The 22,555-nt window shown below is 45.6% G+C and overlaps 1 protein-coding gene across 4 annotated transcripts in view; it reads left to right on the top strand.

The window, feature by feature from the left end:
• Positions 1–21,524, top strand: part of LOC137533890 (transcription factor A, mitochondrial-like) — a 118,265-nt gene extending 96,741 nt beyond the window's left edge. For all 4 annotated transcript variants that reach the window (XM_068255188.1, XM_068255189.1, XM_068255190.1 and 1 more), the window contains 3 exons: positions 2,631–2,726; positions 3,096–3,152; positions 20,909–21,524. In XM_068255188.1, coding sequence (XP_068111289.1) covers positions 2,631–2,726; positions 3,096–3,152; positions 20,909–21,130 — 375 coding nt within the window. In that variant the 3' untranslated portion in view covers positions 21,131–21,524. The remainder of the gene's footprint in view (positions 1–2,630; positions 2,727–3,095; positions 3,153–20,908) is intronic.
• Positions 21,525–22,555: the final 1,031 nt, after the last annotated feature.

Here is a 22,555-nt window from a genome sequence, read left to right as displayed (position 1 = left end):
CTCCGTGCAGCGGGGGATCACTTCCGCATTGAGGCAGGGCTAATAGCCGCAGCCCTGCCTCACGCGCGTCTGTCAGCGCGTATCTCCACCTCTCCCCCGCCCCTCTCAGTCTTACTTCGCTGAGAGGGGCGGGGGAGAGGCGGCGATGCGCCACTGATAGACGGCGCTGAGAGCCAGGGCTGCAGCCGTTAGCCCTGCCTCAACAGCAGCAAAATCTACGACCAAGTTGGTCGTAGATTTTGCAGGGGGGGGGGGGTAAGGGACCCACGTTTAGCCGCGGGATAGCGGCGTTTTAGCAGGGGCACACATGCCCCTGCTGAATATAAGTACTGAAGCGAGATTTATTCTCGCTTCAGTGTCTCTTTAATATTCCTGTTAAAATGCATTTAGAGAAAAATAATTCTTAGCAAAATGTATCATCCAAAGAAAGCCTAATTGGTGATGGAAAAAATAAGATATAGATCAATTAACCACTTAACATCTCAGTCGTTTTCAGCTTATGCATCCGAGCAATGTTCACCTCCCATTCATTAGCCTATAACTTTATCACTACTTATCACAATGAACTGATCTATATCTTGTTTTTTCCGCCACCAATTAGGCTTTCTTTGGGGGGTACATTTTGCTAAGAGCCACTTTACTGTAAATGCATTTTAACAGGAAGAATAAGAAAAAAAATGAAAAAATTCATTATTTGTCAGTTTTCGGCCATTATAGTTTTAAAATAATACATGCCTCCATAATTAAAACCCACGTATTGTTATTGCCCATTTGTCACGGTTATTTCACCATTTAAATTATGTCCCTATCACAATGTATCGCGACAATATTTTATTTGGAAATAAAAGAGCATTTTTTCCGTTTTGCATACATCACTATTTACAAGCTTATAAAAAAAAAAAGAGAGAGAAATATTTCATCTTTACATAGATATTTAAAAAGTTTAGGTAAATATTTGTGTTTTTTTTTTTTATAGTAATGGTTTTTTTGTTTTTTTTTATTAAACATTTTATGTGGGCATTTTTGGGAGGGTGGGATATAAAAGTGTTTTATTTGGGGAAATATTGGTGTATTGTAATGTTTTTGAGCATTTACTTGTAGTTTTACTTTTTGGCCACAAGATGGCAATCTCGATTTTTTTTTACATGACGTCACTCTAAGCGTACAATGTACGCTTAGAGGGACACAGCTTCAGAAAGAGCGAAGCTTCCGAGAGAAGCTGTCGCTTTTTCAGCGGGGGAGAGGAATCAATGATCGGGCTCCCTAGCCCGATACATTGATTCTGTGGCTACCGACTCCGCGGCCGGGAGTGCGCGTGCACGCGCGCGATCGGCTGCGGGAGCGCGCCTGTCCTCCTTGACGTTTTTATACGTCAAGGAGGACAAAGTGGTTAATTGTGATAATTAGTGATAAAGTTATTGGCGAATGAATGGGAGGTGAAAATTGCTCAGATGCATAAGGTGAAAAACAACGTAAGGCTGAAGTGGTTAAAGAGACTCTGAAGTCTCATAAAATGCCACTTTTTATGTAACAGTTACCTTCAGCAGTATCGCCCTAACTAATCACACCTCCCCGCGGCAGATCGCTGGTTTTAAACCCCCCAAATGCCCTTGGAAAAATGCAGGTAGCGCTTCCTCGTAGAGGAAGAGCTTTGGGCTGTAGCTCTGCCTCCATGTGTGTCATTCCCTGCTGTTTGCCGCCTCTCCCCACCCCTCTCATCTACTTTCACTGAGAGGGGCGGGGGAGTGGCGGGGTTTGACATGTATGGAGGCAGAGCTGCAGCTCAAAGCTCTGCCTCCCCTGGCAGCATAATCCGCGACTTTTAAAGTCGTGGATTTTTGCCCCAGTACTTGGGGGGGGGGGGGTTTAAAACCAGCGATCTGCCGCGGGGATGCAGCGTTTTAGTTAGGGCGATACTGCTGAAGGTAACTGTTACATAAAACGTGGCATTTTATGAGACTTCAGACTCTCTTTAAGGGCCGTAATCTCACAAACTGCAAAAAAGAGGGACAATAAACAAGCATTTTCAAAGAGAGTTCCCAGTGGCAGCTTTTTATTGCTGTCCTTGTTGCTGAAGTGCTCTATAAGTGTACCTGAAACAAAAACAAAAAAGGATTTATACTTACCTGGTGCTTCTTCCAGCCCACCTGTGGTCCATTAGCTCCCTCGCTGTCCTTCCAGTCTCCTCAGTTGCACCGCTGTAAGCGCTTTAAAGCCCACGACTCGCCTGAGTGTGACTACCGCAAGGTCCCGGCCGCTCGCACCACCAGATCGCTCTCCCATGGCTGGGAGTGTTCTATGCTTGCGCGGCTTATGTAGACTGTAACTATGCTTGCACAGAATGCTCCCGGCTATGGGAACGCGATCAGATGGTGCGCACATCCGGGACTGTGCATGTGCAGTGGCCCACAACCCAGCTGGATCGGGGGCCTCACAGCACCACAACAGAAGGGATCAGAAGAACATCAAGGCTGCAGAATGACTACAGGAGGCTGAAGGAAGCCCCGGGTAAGTAAAAGATCTTTTCACCCCTTTTTGTCAGGTTTCCTGTAAATTGCACCTTGATTATGCAACATTTTGTTTCTTTTTGTTTACTGCATTTAACATCATTTTGTTTGTCTGCCAATCAGGACAATGCAAAATATGGAAAACCCAAAGGATGCCGTAGACCATTAAACATCTTCATGACTGAACATTACCATAAAGCTAAAGGAGATTCCTCAAAAGTAAGTGTACATCCATTACAGTGGGCAGGAAACGTGGGTATTACTGTAGATTATTAAGATCCTAACAGCTGGAAAGGTTGTTAAAATACCCATATGTGATAAGTTTTAGCTGACAGTTATTTTTGTCTTTAGCCAGCCAGTGTTGTGATCCTTTCAGCCTTGCTGTACTGTACAGGCTGTCAAATGATGTGTGGCTTGCTCAGTAAACAGTCCCGTAGTACATTTTATTATTCCCAGAATAACGCACAACCCGACCTCACTCAGCCATGCCAATGTGTGATGAGAATGGAAAATCACACTGAACATTTGAGCTTTTTAAATCCTTTATTATCTCACTGAGGTTTTCTCTTCACCATTCATTTCTTGCAGGAAAAGTTTAAACACGTGTCGCATAAGTGGAGTGAGCTGCCTAGCTCAGATAAACAGGTAAGAGATATTGAATATGCCTTTTCCTGATTGCAAGCTTTCTATGAGGCCAAATCCATGTATACTCAACTATCAGGCTAGAAATTTGTCAGATTTTTTAGTCATAGAGGACGACTTCTATAAGGCTCAGGCCTAAATATCTGACTTATAGTCTTGTAAAATGCAGATGACAATTGTGACAATTTGCACTACTGTACTAAACACTGTCCCTTCCCCCAGTACCGTCTCCCATTAGTGTGTCTTCCTGTCAGCACTGCTGGTGTCATAAGTGTCTGACACCGTCAGTGCAGGCACAGCAGCCTAGCAGGTTCCTCCATGCGCTGCTGTATAGCGGTTTGCTCAAACAGTATTCTGAAAGTACAGCTATAGTGCTCATACAGTTTTACTACATATTCAAGTGCCTCTAGTAAAAGTGCCAACATTACAGGGTAAATGCAGGGGTTGCTTTAGTCTAGAGCAGTGTTTCTCAACATTTTATTGGTATGTACCCCTTTTAAAGCCCTGTAGTCACCAAGTACCCCTTAGCATAGTAAACATTATCACAAGTACCCCTTATATACCCCTTACATTATCACAAGTACCCCAAATATATATTTAAAGCTAGTACATGATAATTGGTTCTAAACTATTTCCAAGCCTTTACTATTGCTTTTAAATAGCTAAAACACTAATTTGGTGTTGTTTAAATAGGATTTATCATTTTCTACAACTCTAAATTTGTTATTCTTGGTTAAGTATATCAAGCCCGAGTACCCCCTGGAACCATCAGAAGTACCCCCTGGGGTACGCGTACCACACGTTGAGAACCTAGGGTCTAGAGGTTCACATCTATGTGCCAGAGCTGTGTTCAGGGTTCCACGCACCGGGTTATTGCCTGTGTGTGTCTCTGCTTTTACCCTGCACTTTTAACACTTTTAATAGCTTTTTTTAATACTACATATAATACGGTAAAACTTTTATAGTCATGCTGGTTAAACAGACCTATTATTTTGTTTGACTCCCATTTACGCAACCCCTTCCCCCTTCTTACACATGTTCTGCTGTCCCTGGCTGTGTTAATGGCTGGACTTGGGGGGGCACAGGATCTCTTGCATCTCCTGGGACTTGTTTGGCTCACACTTGTGCAACCTTTACCCCCTTCTTGCACATGCAGTATTATGAGGCACTGTTCTGCTGTCACTGGCTGTGTTAATGGCTGCACTTGGGGGCCACAGGGTCTCTCAGATGTGCTGGGACTTACTCGCCTGTGATTGGTGAATAGGAACGTGTTTCCTGAGCCAATCAAAGTGCCTGTAGTGGCAAAGTGCCAGAAGCCATGTTCATTCATTAAAATGAAAGTAAAAAGTAAAATTACATTATTCATTAATACTTCCTGTAAACACGGGATAAAGTGTGTAGTGTGTATCTAGTGGACAAAAAGTAAAATAAAAATACGTTAAAAATACATCCCCTGTAGTTATTAACCCCTTCTGACCCTTCCCTGTAGTTATCAAAATAAAACACTTGTAAAAAAAATAATCCAAAATCCTGACAGCATTTAAAAGTAGAAAAGCCAAAAGGAAAAGAACCCACTATAAGCAGCACCAAACCACTCCTAAGTAATTAAAAAAATTTATAAACTTTATTGACAATCAGTAAACAGAGTTATAAAAACAATTAAAAATCACGCATGTTGATTGCAGCAGTACACAAGGTAATACAATTGTCAAAAAATATCCCACAAAAACCTCAAATTGATGCCATAATCATGATAATAATAAATAATTCATAATATATTAGGTCACAAAGAGTCCATAAGATTCCAGGTTATATATAAATTAATAAATTAAATTAAGTACGGTAAGTGAAACCTCCTAATGGAAATATTGCACAAAATCCAAATTATAATACACCAAAAGGACCATCTGATCCCAGCTCATAGGGCAATATACTAATATACTACAACAAATACATAACAAGGCTGAGTGGAGGAATCCACCTATACAAGCTATTGCACAATATCCAATAGATTATAGTGAAGGAGAGGGAAAGCTGATCCCTGAAACATAGGTAGTATCCAATAAACCACCAAAGGAAAAGTGCAAAGTGTGCAAAGAAAAGGACTCAGGACTTACATGGCAGAGGCTGGAGGGAAAAATGAGCGCCGCGAATGTAAATCAGGGAGAGGAAAGCTTTTACAATGGGCAAAGACTGACTAAATCATTTATACACTATTATTGTAAAAATGAAACACTTTTTTATTCATTATTTTCACTGGAGTTCATCTTTCAATGTTGCCTGACATCATCTGTTCCGTCTCCAGCAACGCACAGTTCAAAAATTCTCATCCATCCACAATCGTAGACCATGGCGTCAATTCACCAGAGGTTACCGAACTATTTATCACATGGTCGGTAATTTACCTCCTTATGTTATAACTCAAAATAGCAATTTTCCAGAAGTATAGGCTGAAATACCGACAGGTCGAAATTCGTGGCATAAATGTGCGATAAATAGTCGGTAGTTATTCGTTATTTTCTCTCAAAATCACAATTCACCAGGGAAAAAAGGGGGTGTGACCATTCGTTGTTTTAGATCTATTTATCACCTAAATTTACCGGGCAATATGTGGTTTTTCGCACAGCTGCTGCAGCTGACTCTGCAGCTAGTTTACTAATACTGTACATATTTCAGGCACCAGAGAGCAGCCCATTTACAATATTAAAGGGGCACTATGGCTAATTTCTTTGATTTTTGTCACTATAATAATATTTGTATGTGTATAATACTTAGGAACATGTATTGTGGCAGATTATTATTTTTTTTTTACACAGCTAATATCCTTTTACAGCTGTAGAGTCACGTCGGCAGGTTTACCTTACTGACGCGACTCAGGCTAATCCATGTTGAAGTAGGAGGCATCTTTCTATGTTGTTGGAGAAGCCGTTATTGGCCACCCCTCTCGTAATCTCACTTTGGATCTTTCAGTTTCCAACTGCACTATTGTGCAGTTACAGATGTCATCCCAATCAGCCGTAAAGTGCTGGACACTGCCGCTGTGGAGAGTGAGACGCATCCGCCGCCCAGACTGAGTGGGACGCAACCTCCGTGCTGAGCAGGATGCAGCCGCACGGATTACGCTGCCCGGCAAGGACCCCTGTAGCGAAGCTGGCAATGAAACGGACACCTATTGTTGTCCGTTTCTATGGTTACCAGACTTCGCTTTTGCACAAGGCAGCAACAATAGGTGTCCGTTTCAGCGCTACAGGGGTCCTTGCCGGGCAGCGTAATCAGTGCGGCTGCATCCTGCTCAGCACGGAGGTTGCGTCCCACTCAGTCTGGGCGGCGGATGCTAGCTGTGTAAAAAAAATAATAATAATCTGCCACAATACATGTTCCTAAGTATTATACACATACAAATAATATTATAGTGACAAAAATCAAAGAAATTAGCCATAGTGCCCCTTTAAGCAATATTAAGCATTTACAATATTAAGTGGATGGTTGAAACAAAGGAGGAATTTGGATACATTTTTCATCGGGGGGGGGGGGGGGGGGGGGGCTTGTAGTGCGAAAATGTATCCAAATACCTCCTTCATTTCACCCATTGACTTAATATTGTAAATGCTTAACCTCCCTGGCGGTGCATTTCTGTCTGGAATTAGGAGTCAGAAGCGGTACATTTTTTTCAAGATTTTTAGGCCTCAAATTCTTAAAGTCATAACTCACCAAAATATATCAGAACAAAAGCCTGGTAGACATTCTGCAAATAAATAAAAGACTGAAACACAAAATTGTTGAAATAATTACATTTATGAATAAACTTAAAACATTGTGAAACTGTACTAATAAGGCAAGCTGAGAGTAGTCAAAATCCAGGCAGACGTCGGTGCAGGCGGCAGGCAGAGAGTAGTCAAAATCCAGGCAGACGTCGGTGCAAGCGGCAGGCAGAGAGTAGTCAAAATCCAGGCAGACGTCGGGTGCAGGTGGCAGGCAGAGTAGTCAAAATCCAGGCAGAGGTTGATGCAGGCGGCAGGCAGAGAGTAGTCAAAATCCAGGCAGAGGTTGATGCAGGCGGTAGGCAGAGAGTAGTCAAAATCCAGGCAGAAGTTGATGTAGGCGGTAGGCAGAGAGTAGTCAAAATCCAGGCAGAGGTCAGTTCAGGCCGCAGGCTGAGAGTAGTCAAAATCCAGGCAAAATTCGTTAACAGTATGGGCTGGTTTACACGGACGACAGGCGGCGTTGGGGCGGCCGGGAAGACGCGGCGGCTAGCTGACCCTAGACTTCGCATGCGGCTTCTAGGGTCGGCCGAAACGACGCATTAAATCGGGATTGGAACGCCAAGCATCTGTGAAAACCAGCCCTAAGGCAGAAGCAAATATATATATATATATATATATATATATATATATATATATATATATATACACACATACAGTGGTGTGAAAAACTATTTACCCCCTTCCTGATTTCTTATTCTTTTGCATGTTTGTCACACTTAAATAATGTTTCTGCTCATCAAAAAACGTTAACTATTAGTCAAAGATGACCTAATTGAACACAAAATGCAGTTTTAAATGATGGTTTTTATTATTTAGTGAGAAAAAAAACCTCCAAATCTACATGGCTCTGTGTGAAAAAGTGATGGCCCCCCCTTGTTAAAAAATAACTTAACTGTGGTTTATCACACCTGAGTTCAATTTCTGTAGTCATCCCCAGGCCTGATTACTGCCACACCTGTTTCAATCAAGAAATCACTTAAATAGGAGCTATCTGACACAGAGAAGTAGACCAAAAGCACCTCAAAAGCTAGACATCATGCCAAGATCCAAAGAAATTCAGGAACAAATGAGAACAAAAGTACTGTAATTGAACTCTATCAGTCTGGTAAAGGTTATAAAGCCATTTCTAAAGCTTTGAGACTCCAGCAAACCACAGTGAGAGCCATTATCCACAAATGGCAAACACATGGAACAGTGATGAACCTTCCCAGGAGTGGCCGGCCGACCAAAATTACCCCAAGAGCGCAGAGAAAACTCATCCGAGAGGCCACAAAAGACCCCAGGACAACATCTAAAGAACTGCAGGCCTCACTTGCCTCAATTAAGGTCAGTGTTCACGACTCCACCATAAGAAAGAGACTGTGCAAAAACGGCCTGCATGGAAGATATCCAAGGCGCAAACCACTTTTAAGCAAAAAGAACATTAAGGCTCGTCTCAATTTTGCTAAAAAAAAAACATCTAAATGATTGCCAAGACTTTTGGGAAAACACCTTGTGGACCGACGAGACAAAAATTGAACTTTTTGGAAGGTGCGTGTCCCGTTACATCTGGCGTAGAAGTAACACAGCATTTCAGCAGAAGAACATCATACCAACAGTAAAATATGGTGGTGGTAGTGTGATGGTCTGGGGTTGTTTTGCTGCTTCAGGACCTGGACGGCTTGCTGTGACAGATGGAACCATAAATTCTACTGTCTGCCAAAAAATCCTGAAGGAGAATGTCCGGCCATCTGTTTGTCAATTCAAGCTGAAGCGATCTTGGGTGCTGTAGCAGGACAATGACCCAAAACACACCAGCAAATTCACCTCTGAATGGCTGAAGAAAAACAAAATGAAGACTTTGGAGAGGCCTAGTCAAAGTCCTGACCTGAATCCTATTAAGATGTTGTGGCATGACCTTAAAAAGGCGGTTCATGCTAGAAAACCCTCAAATAAAGCTGAATTACAACAATTCTGCAAAGATGAGTGGGCCAAAATTCCTCCAGAGCGCTGTAAAAGACTCGTTGCAAGTTATCGCAAACGCTTGATTGCAGTTATTGCTGCTCAGGGTGGCCCAACCAGTTATTAGGTTCAGGGGGCAATTTCTTTTTCACACAGGGCCATGTAGGTTTTGAGGTTTTTTTCTCACTAAATAATAAAAAAACATTATTTAAAACTGCATTTCGTGTTCAATCATGTTATCTTTGACTAATAGTTAACGGTTTTTGATGAGCAGAAACATTTAAGTGTGACAAACATGCAAAAGAATAAGAAATCAGGAAGGGGGCAAATAGTTTTCCACACCACTGCATATATATATATATATATATATATATATATATATATATATATATATATATATATATATATTTTATACACGTTCTTTTTAAGAAAAAGTTGAGGGGCACGTGTCATTGGCAGCCGGGTCCCGGACGGAAGAAGAGAGGACGTGAGGATCCCGGCGGCCATAGAGGACACTGATAGCCGGGGGACGGTGGGAGAAACCTGGCAGCCGGGTCCCCGCAATCAGAGCGGGAAGACGGGGATCCCAGCGGCTGAAGAATACACGCAGATAAGTGGGGGGAGAAGCCTGGCCAACGGGTCCCCGGTATCAGAGCGGGGTGATGGGGATTCCGGTGGCAGAAGTGGAGGTTGATAGGCTGGGGGAGAAGCATGGGTCCCACTGCACAGCACCGATCGCGCGCGGTACCCAGGCAGCCAATAGGAGCTGCGGATTTGGCCAGCCCTACCTGAGCTCGGGCTTACCGCTTCCAACTTCTGAAACTGAGCCTGAGTTCAGGTCGTGCTTACCTCCAGGGAGGTTAATATTGCTTAATATGCAGAACAGAGGGAGGGACTTGTAATGGAAGGAGAGGGTCATAAAACAGGGAGGGAAACTGTCTGTGGTCACGTGATAAAAACAAGGAACACCAAGAGCCCCAATAGTGTAATATGTACTGGTAAATGGTTACTAGATAGAGTAAATATTAATACTCACAAACCAGGGTTACCATTGGCCAACCACTGTAGAGGCAGGTGGGGAGATTTTCCTGACCCCACTCAGGAATAAGAAGTCGCTCTCTGTAGATGAGAAAAAGGGGGTTCAACCCTCCACCCAGGGTGGACTCAATATTATGCAGAACAGAGGTGCCAAAAGGGTAAAAGGAAGCTAAATGAGCTTAAAAACCAAATTCTTGGTAAATAGAGGAGGTAGTGGTGGACTTACCTCCTCCAAGTAGACACACGACGACTGTAGTAAAGACAGTCAATATATTTTATTTATGAACTCCAAATATGCCACGCATTTCGCAGGTTTGATCCCGCTTCATCAGGGAATAACAACGGAGCAATAGCATATGTGGTCAGTAGTGTATATAGTGTATATGTGGCTCTTTTGCTGACCACATATGCTATTGCTTCGTTGTTATTGCCTAATGAAGCAGAATCAAACCTGTGAAACGCGTTGCATATTTGGAGTTCATAAATAAAATATATTGACTGTCTTTACTACAGTCGTTGTGTGTCTACTTGGAGGAGGTAACTCTCACGTGCTGGTAATAACCTCCTCCTTCTACCCACAATCCTTTACTTCCAGCATCCAGAGCAGAAAAGTATTGCATGCAAATCATTAACAGCACACAACTACCGACCTTTTTTCGCACAATTTTCACATCCATATCGCTCCATTATCGCCTGCTACCGAACTCTCCTCTAACTATCCTCGCACAGTGGTGAATTGCAAAAAAAAAAATGTTAAATACTGCATGAGGTAAAATACTGGCCTTTTATCACTTACTAACTCTCCTCTGGTGAATTGAAGCCCATGTTGTGATCTAACATATATACAAACACATTCGCTCACTCTGCATAGGGCAGAATAGGATGCTTGGCAAAGGTGGATCTAGCATGTTAAAGGGAACCCGAGGTGAGAGTGATAAGGAGGCTGCCATATGCATTTCATTTTTAACAATACCGGTTGCCTGGTGATCTTTCTGATCCTGTGTCACTAATACTTTTAGCTGAACAAGCATATGCAGATCAGGTACTCTGACTGGTTATACTGGATTAGCCACATATGCTTGATCCAGGGTTTTCACTCATTCTATATGCCAGATGTCAACAGGATTGCCAGGCCAACTGGCATTGTTTACAAGGAAATAAATATGGCAGCCTCCATATCACACTTACCTCAGGTGTCCTTTAATATTGCAGCCAGACGCTCTCTTCTAGAAGGAATAACTCAGACTCCTCTTTCACAAAGTTTTCCACACTTTAATTCAGCTCATATTAAAATTAAAAACATATTGCACCATAGCGAGATACTGTTAAGCAACAGGTATTGCACTTATGGGTCAACACTCATAAGCATGTAACATCTGAGCAGCTGTCCAATCAGGCACTCTCAGGACTCGGATCGCGGCAGCATCCCGCTTAGATTTCCACTCCCACCGATGGCTAGACTCCTTGCTGCCTATAGATCGTCCAGTTACTTTCTGGTGATGTCAGGGCCATCTGGCTCCGCCCAACACTTTTCATCCAATAGGACTCATCAGGGGCTATGGAGCCAGAGCAGCAGGGATTACTTATACAGGCAGCGATACTTGAATTTCCATATACCCTCTTCCCCACACAGAAGGAACTGCCCTATTGGTCAGCTGTTCTAAGTGTACTGCACTGCTCACAATGCACCTAAAAACACTATGGTTATACTTCTGTCATTCAACCTATACTCTTAAGTCCTTATTAATCACAATATATATTTACATAGAACAGTGCTGTCCAACTTCACGGGCACGGAGGGCCGTTTTTTTTCCAGACCACATGGTGGAGGGCCGGCAGACCTCCGGACTCTGCTCAGATTGGCCGCAGATTCACCCACAAAATGCAGTCAGATCGGCTGCAGATTCGCCCACAAAATGCAGTCAGATTGGCTGCTACAATGTAATATTTACAGCCCCTCTCTGCTCCACTCCCCTCCCCTCGTTCCCCGTTACCCCGCTGCTGCCGCCGCCTCACCTCTCAGATCAGACCGGGCAGAAGCTAGCAACCAAACATCATCGGTCACGTCCAGCATTTAAAGTCCCCCGTGCGGCTGACATTCGCCGGTGTGGCTGGTTCTTATCTCCTGCCTGCTGCCGATCTGAGGTGAGGTGGCGGCAGCAGCATCGGGGGAACGAGCGGAGTGGAGGGGGGGGGTGCTGTAAATTTACATTATAGCAGCCGAGGAATGGGGGAAAAGATTTTTTTTTTTAAAAAAGTTCCCTCAGCTCTGGGGACTCGGGGGCTAACACTGCCACAGCAGGGGGGCCGCAGCAGAAGGCCTGGCGGGCCAGATGCGGGTCGCCAGTTGGACAGCACTGATATAGAATATAAAATAACCAATCCTTGCTAATTCATAACTGTACATGACCAATCGTACTATGCTGTCCTAGATAAATTGTGACTGGACGTATAAGACTACCCCCAACATTTCCAGTTAAAATGTAGAAGTTTGGTTATACTCGCCGTATAAGACTACCCCACAGTATGAGTGACGGGTGTCACTTGTCAGGCCTGGTCCGGGTGTCAGTGTCGGGTGTCAGGCAGAGTTGTAAATACCTCATTCTGCCGTCATCTGGTGAAAAGATAGATAGATTGCACTCTTGTTTAAAATAACTTCTTGTAATCACTTCTGGCGAGCAGCCGATCGCACGAGTAGCAGTGCAGCTTCCGGCGTCACCTGACTGGTGACATGTGCACTCCACTGATTACACTCATGCAGGGCTGTGTTGTGGGGCGCACACGTCACCAGTCAGGTGACGCCGGAAGCTGCACTGCTACCCGTGCGATCGACTGCTCACCAGAAGCGTTTACAAGAAGTTATTTTAAACAAGAGCGCAATCTATCTCTTTTCACCAGATGACGGCAGGATGAGGTATTTACAACTCTGCCTGACACCCGACACTGACACCCGGACCAGGCCTGACAAGTGACACCCGGCGTATAAGACGACTCCCGACTTTTCAGAAGATTTTTAAGGGTTAAAAAGTCGTCTTATACACCAGTATATACGGCATAATGGCTTGTCATAAAGTTATATAGGGCAGTAATATCTGCTAATGGACATAAGTGATGCACATCTCTTTTAGTGATGGGCGAACAGTGTTCGCCACTGTTCGGGTTCTGCAGAACATCACCCTGTTCGGGTGATGTTCGAGTTCGGCCGAACACCTGACGGTGCTCGGCCAAACCGTTCGGCCACATGGCCGAACTAAGAGCGCATGGCCGAACGTTCCCCGAACGTTCGGCTAGCGCTGTGATTGGCCGAACGGGTCACGTGGTTCGGGCCCGAACGCGCTCTGATTGGCCGAACGGTCACGTGGTTCGGGTAAATAAATACCCGAACCACGTCATATCTCCGCCATTTCTCTGTGGGTTTAGCTTTGGGTAGGCAGGCAGGGTAGTTCGCTCTCCAGCCACGCTAGCCAGGGTCCCCCCCAGTCATTGTGTGTCGCTGCTGGGAACAGTAGTACACCGCTCGCTCAGCCACACTATATAGCATTCTGTTTACTGCCACTCTGTGTACCTCGCTCAGCCACACTATATAGCATTCTGTTTACTGTTCTGTGTCTGCTGGGAATAGTAGTACACCGCTCGCTCAGCCACACTATATAGCATTCTGTTCACTGTTCTGTGTCTGCTGGGAATAGTGGTACACCGCTCGCTCAGCCACACTATATAGCATTCTGTTTACTGTTCTGTGTCTGCTGGGAATAGTGGTACACCGCTCGTTCAGCCACACTATATAGCATTCTGTTTACTGTTCTGTGTCTGCTGGGAATAGTGGTACACCGCTCGCTCACCCACACTATATAGCATTGTGTTTACTGTTCTGTGTCTGCTGGGAATAGTAGTACACCGCTCGCTCAGCCACACTATATAGCATTGTGTGTACTGCCACTCTGTGTACACGGCTCAGCCTGACTATATAGCATTGTGTGTACTGCCACTGTGCACCTCGCTCAGCCACGCTATATATAGCATTGTGTTTACTGCCACTCTGTGTACACCGCTCAGCCAGACTCTATAGCATTGTGTGTACTGCCACTCTGTGTACACCGCTCAGCCAGACTATATAGCATTGTGTGTACTGCCACTCTGTGTACACCGCTCAGCCAGACTATATACCATTGTTTACTGACACTCTGTGTACACCGCTCAGCCAGACTATATACCATTGTTTACTGACACTCTGTGTACACCGCTCAGCCAGACTATATACCATTGTTTACTGACACTCTGTGTACACCGCTCAGCCAGACTATATACCATTGTTTACTGACACTCTGTGTACACCGCTCAGCCAGACTATATACCATTGTTTACTGACACTCTGTGTACACCGCTCAGCCAGACTATATACCATTGTTTACTGACACTCGGTGTACACCGCTCAGCCAGACTATATACCATTGTTTACTGACACTCTGTGTACACCGCTCAGCCAGACTATATACCATTGTTTACTGACACTCTGTGTACACCGCTCAGCCAGACTATATACCATTGTTTACTGACACTCTGTGTACACCGCTCAGCCAGACTATATACCATTGTTTACTGACACTCTGTGTACACCGCTCAGCCAGACTATATACCATTGTTTACTGACACTCTGTGTACACCGCTCAGCCAGACTATATACCATTGTTTACTGACACTCGGTGTACACCGCTCAGCCAGACTATATACCATTGTTTACTGACACTCTGTGTACACCGCTCAGCCAGACTATATACCATTGTTTACTGACACTCTGTGTACACCGCTCAGCCAGACTATATACCATTGTTTACTGACACTCTGTGTACACCGCTCAGCCAGACTATATACCATTGTTTACTGACACTCTGTGTACACCGCTCAGCCAGACTATATACCATTGTTTACTGACACTCTGTGTACACCGCTCAGCCAGACTATATACCATTGTTTACTGACACTCTGTGTACACCGCTCAGCCAGACTATATACCATTGTTTACTGACACTCGGTGTACACCGCTCAGCCAGACTATATACCATTGTTTACTGACACTCTGTGTACACCGCTCAGCCAGACTATATACCATTGTTTACTGACACTCTGTGTACACCGCTCAGCCAGACTATATACCATTGTTTACTGCCACTCTGTGTACATGGCTCAGCCAGACTATATAGCATTGTGTGTACTGCCACTCTGTGTACACCGCTCAGCCAGACTATATAGCATTGTTCACTGCCACTCTGTGTACACGGCTCAGCCAGACTATATAGCATTGCGTACTCTGCCAGTCAGTGTGTATATTGCTGGGATCAGTAATACTCCACTCACCGTCAACCACTATATGAGCTCACCATGAGTTCCTCAGAGACCTCCGCTGTGAGCAGCACTCCCAACAACAGCAACAGCCAACGCCCCACGCAAGCTATAACATCCACCCCAGCAGCCAGTGGTCAGCAGCAGCCCTCCCCGGAGGAGAACGTTGTGTCCATCGGTCCGGCGCCAGAGCGATTAATGAGGGCTGCCATTGAGGGGATGATGGGGCCTGATGTGGAGGAGGAGGTCGGGCTCAGGCCAGCATCCCAAGTTAATGTTGAGGACGATGAGGGGTCTGTGACTGTGTCTGGGGATGTTGGGGTGGCAGAGGTGGTGGGTGGGTCAGACTCAGGAGAAGAGTTGTATGATGAGGATGATGATCGGGACCATCTGTATGTGCCTCAGAGTCCGACCCCGGAAAACATGTTGTATCGTGTGTTTAGGTACTAAAATCTGCGTTCCCAGTAGTGTTGGGCGAACAGTGTTCGCCACTGTTCGGGTGCTGCAGAACATCACCCCGTTCGGGGTGACTATATAGCAGACTATATAGCATTGTGTTTACTGCCACTCTGTGTACACGGCTCAGCCACACTATATAGCATTGTGTTTACTGCCACTCTTTGTCTGCTGGGAACAGTAGTACACCGCTCACCCGCCACTGTATAGCATTGTGCTCTGTGTCGCTGCTGGCAATAGTGGTACACCGCTCACCCACCACTGTATAGCATTTCTGTACTGCCACTGTACTGCTGCCAGTCAGCGTGTACTGTAAGGATAAGTGAAATGAGGAAGAAATCCGGTGAAAGAGGGAGGGGCAAGGGAAGAGGTGTTTCCCCTGACGGTTGTGCTGGGGAGCTGTACTCCACGGCGGCGGCCCCCCACAATGACATATGACGAGTTTGAGGAGATGGAAGAGGAGGGTATGGACAATGTGGACATAGACCCAGATTTTGTTTGTGAACGAGAACATCGCCGTCGTAGCAGCAGCACAGATGAGTCTGTTGAAGAACCCACTGCTGCACGAGTTCGCCTTGTGCCACAAGGTAGGCGGCGCGCAATTTCAGGCACCACAAGCGTGGAAGTTCAAGTGAGAGGCAAAAGAGGCGCAAACAGAAATCGCCAGCAAGGCAGGTGCTCCAAATTCTGGGCTTTCTTTGAAGACTGCACTGAGGATGTTACCATGGCGATTTGCAAGGTGTGCAAGACCCGCCTGAGCAGGGGGAAAAGTATTAACAACCTCTCCACCACCAGCATGAGCCGCCACATGCTATCCAAACATCCCACTCTGTGGGCAAACGCGGCAGGACAGGGTACCACCAGCAACACTGCCTCCCTTGGGTTCACCAGACTCACCACCAGACCCGCCTCAGCAGCAGCAGTAGCCCAGCCATTGCGTGGTTCAAAACATTCCAAAAAATCAGATGACGCTGACACTGTCACTTTCCGGAGTAGTGCTCTTGAGGTCTCCCAGTGTTCATCAAACACAACAACCAACAGCCCTTCGTTGTGCAGCCCTACGGTTCAGTTGTCTGTCTCGGAGATGTTTGAGCGCAAGAGGAAATTGCCAGCAAATGACCCCCGGGCCGTGGCAGTAAGAGCCAGCATAGCCAAGCTTCTGGCCTGCGAAATGCTGCCATATCGAGTGGTGGAGACAAACAGCTTCAAGGGCATGATGTCAGTGGCCATCCCACGTTACGTGGTTCCCAGCCGCTACCACTTTGCGCGCTCTGCAGTGCCTGAGTTGCATGAGCACGTGGTCAGCAAAATAACCCGAAGCTTGAAGAATGCCGTTGCCTGCAAGGTTCACGTATCCGCCTCTCCACAGAAAATGCAGACCGTCTGACTCAAATTAAAATGAATCAATCCTGGATTGGAAATGACTACGCAACACTCCAGGACCCCAACCAAGTAACATGACCAATGAACATCTGGGATGGTTTAGCGTTTCCGGTCCCTGTTTATTGAACCTCTCATCTGTATTACATTTATGACTGCATGGCGGCAAAAAGCATTGCTGCTATATCCGCACGCTTTTTGTCCTCATGCAAGGCCTGGGTTGTTGTGTCTCAAAAAGCATGGCCTTCTCCTCCTGCGCCTGCTCCTGTTCCATCACGTGTGCTGCTGCTGCTGGGTTAGCGTTTCCGGTCCCTGTTTATGGAACCTCTCATCTGTATTACATTTATGACTGCATGGCGGCAAAAAGCATTGCTATATCCGCACGCTTTTTGTCCTCATGCAAGGCCTGGGTTGCGTCTCAAAAAGCGTGGCCTTCTCCTCCTGCGCCTCCTCCTGTTCCATCACGTGTGCTCTGTGCTGCTGCTGCTGCTGGGTTAGCGTTACCGGTCCCTGTTTATTGAACCTCTCATCTGTATTACATTTATGACTGCATGGCGGCAAAAAGCATTGCTATATCCGCACGCTTTTTGTCCTCATGCAAGGCCTGGGTTGCGTCTCAAAAAGCGTGGCCTTCTCCTCCTGCGCCTCCTCCTGTTCCATCACGTGTGCTCTGTGCTGCTGCTGCTGCTGGGTTAGCGTTACCGGTCCCTGTTTATTGAACCTCTCATCTGTATTACATTTATGACTGCATGGCGGCAAAAAGCATTGCTATATCCGCACGCTTCTTGTCCTCATGCAAGGCCTGGGTTGTTGTGTCTCAAAGCGTAGCCTTCTCCTCCTGCGCCTCCTCCTGTTCCATCATGTGTGCTCTGTGCTGCTGCTGCTGCTGCTGGGTTAGCGTTACCGGTCCCTGTTTATTGAACCTCTTATCTTTATTACATTTATGACTGCATGGCGGTAAAAAGCATGCTATCTGCACGCTTCTTGTCCTCATGCAAGGCCTGGGTTGTTGTGTCTCAAAGCGTGGCCTTCTCCTCCTGCGCCTCCTCCTGTTCCGTCACGTGTGCTCTGTGCTGCTGCTGCTGCTGGGTTAGCGTTACCGGTCCCTGTTTATTGAGCCTCTTCTCTTTATTACATTTATGACTGCATGGCGGCAAAAAGCATTGCTGCTATATCCGCACGCTTCTTGTCCTCATGCAAGGCCTGGGTTGTTGTGTCTCAAAAAGCGTGGCCTTCTCCTCCTGCGCCTCCTCCTGTTCCATCACGTGTGCTGCTGCTGCTGCTGGGTTAGCGTTACCGGTCCCTGTTTATTGAACCTCTTATCTTTATTACATTTATGACTGCATGGCGGTAAAAAGCATGCTATCCGCACGCTTCTTGTCCTCATGCAAGGCCTGGGTTGTTGTGTCTCAAAAAGCGTGGCCTTCTCCTCCTGCGCCTCCTCCTGTTCCATCACGTGTGCTGCTGCTGCTGCTGGGTTAGCGTTACCGGTCCCTGTTTATGGAACCTCTTCTCTTTATTACATTTATGACTGCCTGGCGGTAAAAACCATGTTACCTGTGCAAAGAAACATGACATTTTCAGCATTTAAAAGACAATTTTTCCTTTGAAACTTTACAATCAATTTTCTCAAAAACTATAAGCTCTTTTTGCTAAATTTTTTTCCCTCTTGTACCCACTCCCAAGGTGCACATACCCTGTAAATTTGGGGTATGTAGCATGTAAGGAGGCTTTACAAAGCACAAAAGTTCGGGTCCCCATTGACTTCCATTATGTTCGGAGTTCGGGTCGAACACCCGAACATCGCGGCCATGTTCGGCCTGTTCGGCCCGAACCCGAACATCTAGATGTTCGCCCAACACTAATCTCTTTACCACAGTGTTCCCCAACCCTGTCCTCAAGTACCACCAACAGTGCATGTTTTGTGGAAATCCACAGAGGTAGTTAACCATTTAAGGACGACGCTAATTGAAATCTACGCCCTGTTTTGATGCTGTTGTAGCTGGCAGGGCATAGATTTCAACTCACCACTGCAGCTCACTCGCTCTGCTGTCTCAATAATGGCAGAGCCCTGTGAGCAGGTCAGGAGCCGATTTCATTGGTTCCTAACCCTGTCTATTAATGTTAGCAACTCCCATTTGCTTACAGTGATCACACGGTTAGAAGCCGATAAAAGCAACTCCTAACCGGCTCACAAGGAACTCTGCCGTCATAGAGAGGGCAGAGTGGGTGGCTAAAGTTCCCGACATGCGGCATGGATGGCGGTTGCAGCAGGTATGTGCAGCGATTAGTCTGTATTCCGCGGGTTTTTTACCAGCGGTCTCTGGTCCTTAAGGGGGCAGAGACCGCTGGTATGTAAGTGGTTAATCGACTCTGCTGAGACACTAATTACCTCACCTGTGACACTGTGTGGTTTTCTGCAACACATGTACTGTTGGTGGGCCTTGAGGACATGGTTGGGAACTCTGCATTACCAGATATGAATTAAAAAAAAATGTTATTTATCTTTACTATTTCATTTTTTATTTATATATGGTTAAGAAATGTGTAGGATTCAGGACAGCCAGGCAACTGGTATTTTTTAAAAGGAAATAAATATGGCAGCCTCCATATCCCTCTCTTTTCAGGTTGCCTTTAAGATTGCTGTGTGCGGGCAGCGCAGAGAAATTTTACAGGCACTAAGGGCAGGGAAGCACCGCCCGTTAATCAATTAGTTCCACGCATTACTATAGCAATGCACATGGCACTATTAGGGTAATGGGGGGTGCTCCCTCGGTGTTAGAACTGGTAACATTTCAGTGCACTGCCTGCACAAACCAATCTTACTGCAGTTTAGGGAATCGGGCCTTAGTCACATTTCCTGCTTTCAGTGCTATATTTTGTGACAGCAACTACAGTTCCTGCCGCTCTAGTGTGACATAGTTGTTATCTACTCCATTGAATAACATTAGTGACAGCAGCAGCTTAACATCTTAGTAGATACAACTTGTAGCAGCACTTGAATACCCCTGAATATAAACTGAGATTTGGTGCCAAAATATCGCATCTCGAGTTATATTTAGGACATTGCAGCATATGCACAGCGGAGCTTTCTTCCTCCAGTCTGCAACCACTGATGTCCTCCATGGCACTGTGACATCCCTCTAGGCATTTGGTCTTTCCACCTGCTTATATGCTGTAGCTACCTCTCCTATGTTCCCAATCACTGAGCTCCTCTTTTCAGCTGCCACCACCTCCTTTGTGTCTTCTGTCTCCATGGTTCCCCACTCTGCAGCCTCCAGCATCGCTCTGGTCCAGATACCCATTGCTTAAGTGTTATATTGATAAATGGTGATAGGGCAAGACTAGAGGTTTCAGCTAGTTTCAGCTCTGCAGAGTAGAGACTTGAAAATAATCAGTGCTGAGACTCGGATAAATGGAAGATATGCAACACTTGTGAGGTGGAGACAGCTGAAGGAGGGAGCCCAGCAACTGGGAATACCGAATAGGAAGCTATAGCGGCCTCTCTCCTGAACTCTCTACTGCATATTAACTACATAGTAGGTCAGGAAGCTGCCTAGATGGACCAGTGCTGATGGATAGACAGATGGGGGAAAACATTCCTGTGGGGGAAGGGGAACGATACTTGGCAGTCCACGCTCTGCATTGTACATTACGGGGGGGATCGTACTGGTGATGCGGAACCACTTGTGTGACAGTTGATGGGAAATCACTGTGTTGGCGGGAATGACAGAAGTGGAATAAAGGTCACCTTTAGTTATATGTGTTTATCCTCATGTAAAAATGGCGGTTGGGTTTATATTGAAGTATATTTTCTTGATATTTTGGCTATTGTGACAGGTGTACATTAAGTTAGCTGAAGATGACAAACTCCGATATGAAAAGGAAATGAAGGTTTGGGAAGACCAGATGATCAAGATTGGGCGACCCGATCTTATTCGATCTTCACGTAGAGTCATTCTTCTAGGTATAATATCTTCCAAAATGGGAGAAGCCATTAAGAAGAAACGTCCAAGAAAGCATGAAGAGCTTCCATGGTGGGCATTGAACAGTTCTCCATGAACAGACTACATGACTGCCTGAGATTGTACATTATAGCTGTGAGCAGCCTGCTTCCTTAACTAAGACTGTAACAAGCGGCACAGGGCCTGTGAAGAACTGAAACAACAGCTAGCCCATGTGCAGTTTAGTGGGCATTCCTGCCATGACAGTGCAATAACATTTTCACTTTCAAGGGACAATCACAACCTGTTTTGTCCAGCCTTTTCAGGCCATTCTCAGTCCACACCAAATGATTCATCGCCTTTCATTTCCGATATTTTTTTCTTTCGGTTTGTTAAATTACTACAGTTACTATTTTTTTATTGTTTTGTTTTTGTGGTTGACTAGCATTGAAAATACCAGCAGTATGCTTTCCTGTTTCTATACAAGGAATATAATGAGTGTCTATTCATTACACAGTGTGAGAACTGTTTTTGCTTCCAACTACACTGCACATAGCGGGAAGACCTTTGACCAGAATGACTGAAGGAGCTTATCAAGAGAACACGATAAAAGGAAGCACATTAAAAAACATTGGTGCATGGCGGTATCACCTGCATTGTGATGAGGAGTGCTCACCATATGGTGTGGTTGGAGGTGTTTTAGGATATGTATAAATTAGCATAAGCTTACATCAACACAGAATTATTTGCATTAACCTTGTAGGTAGCTGCTAGCACAAGCGCATAAGGTTAGCTCTAATCTAAATCACTATGTTGTGTTGTCAGAGCCCAGAGTAAAAAGTAGCTCATCCGTCCTGAGACAGGGAAGTGGCATCTGCCAGGACAGTTATCCTTTCTGCACCAAACGGGCGTAACAATAGACTCTGCAAAGGATGCAGCCGCAGGGAGGGGAGGGCAGAAGCCACAGGAGGCCCCGTCCTGAGAGACTGACAACTAAAGGCAAGGATAGGAAAAAAAATCTGCTCTCTGCACAACTGTTCTAAGGACTGCATCTGATTAGCCACTGATAACGAATCATACAAAGTTTTGTAGACTAAGATTTGTACAGTCCCTATTCAGTGTGAAGGGGGAGGGGGCCACATCCAAAGTTTTGCAAGGGGGGGGGGGGGCAGTGATCTCTAGTTACGCCCCTGGCACCAAACCTGGCATTCCAACATGGTGATTTGTATTGGGCCTTATTCTGTGCACTGCTGCTAGTGGCAGGTTCCCGGACCACCCTATCTGATGAGCATTTCTCATTGCAGTGCAGGTGACGCCGTAGCCCATTGATAACCTTAGTGAAGCTGGGAAGCAGCTCTCGGGTGGGTTTGGGGCAGTTTAGTGCACACCTTCCCCTTTGTTACAAGACTCTTATTTGGTTTGGCTCATGCACATTTGCTGTGACACTGGACAACATATTACCACCACGTTGTTTTAGAAAATGACAATTAAATACGTTGCTTAAAAAAATTAAAGGGAACACTTAAACAACATAGTGTAACTC

This window comes from Hyperolius riggenbachi, chromosome 10, assembly GCF_040937935.1.
Source record: "Hyperolius riggenbachi isolate aHypRig1 chromosome 10, aHypRig1.pri, whole genome shotgun sequence".
Taxonomy (NCBI): domain Eukaryota; kingdom Metazoa; phylum Chordata; class Amphibia; order Anura; family Hyperoliidae; genus Hyperolius; species Hyperolius riggenbachi.
This window is presented reverse-complemented; position numbering and strand designations above follow the sequence as displayed.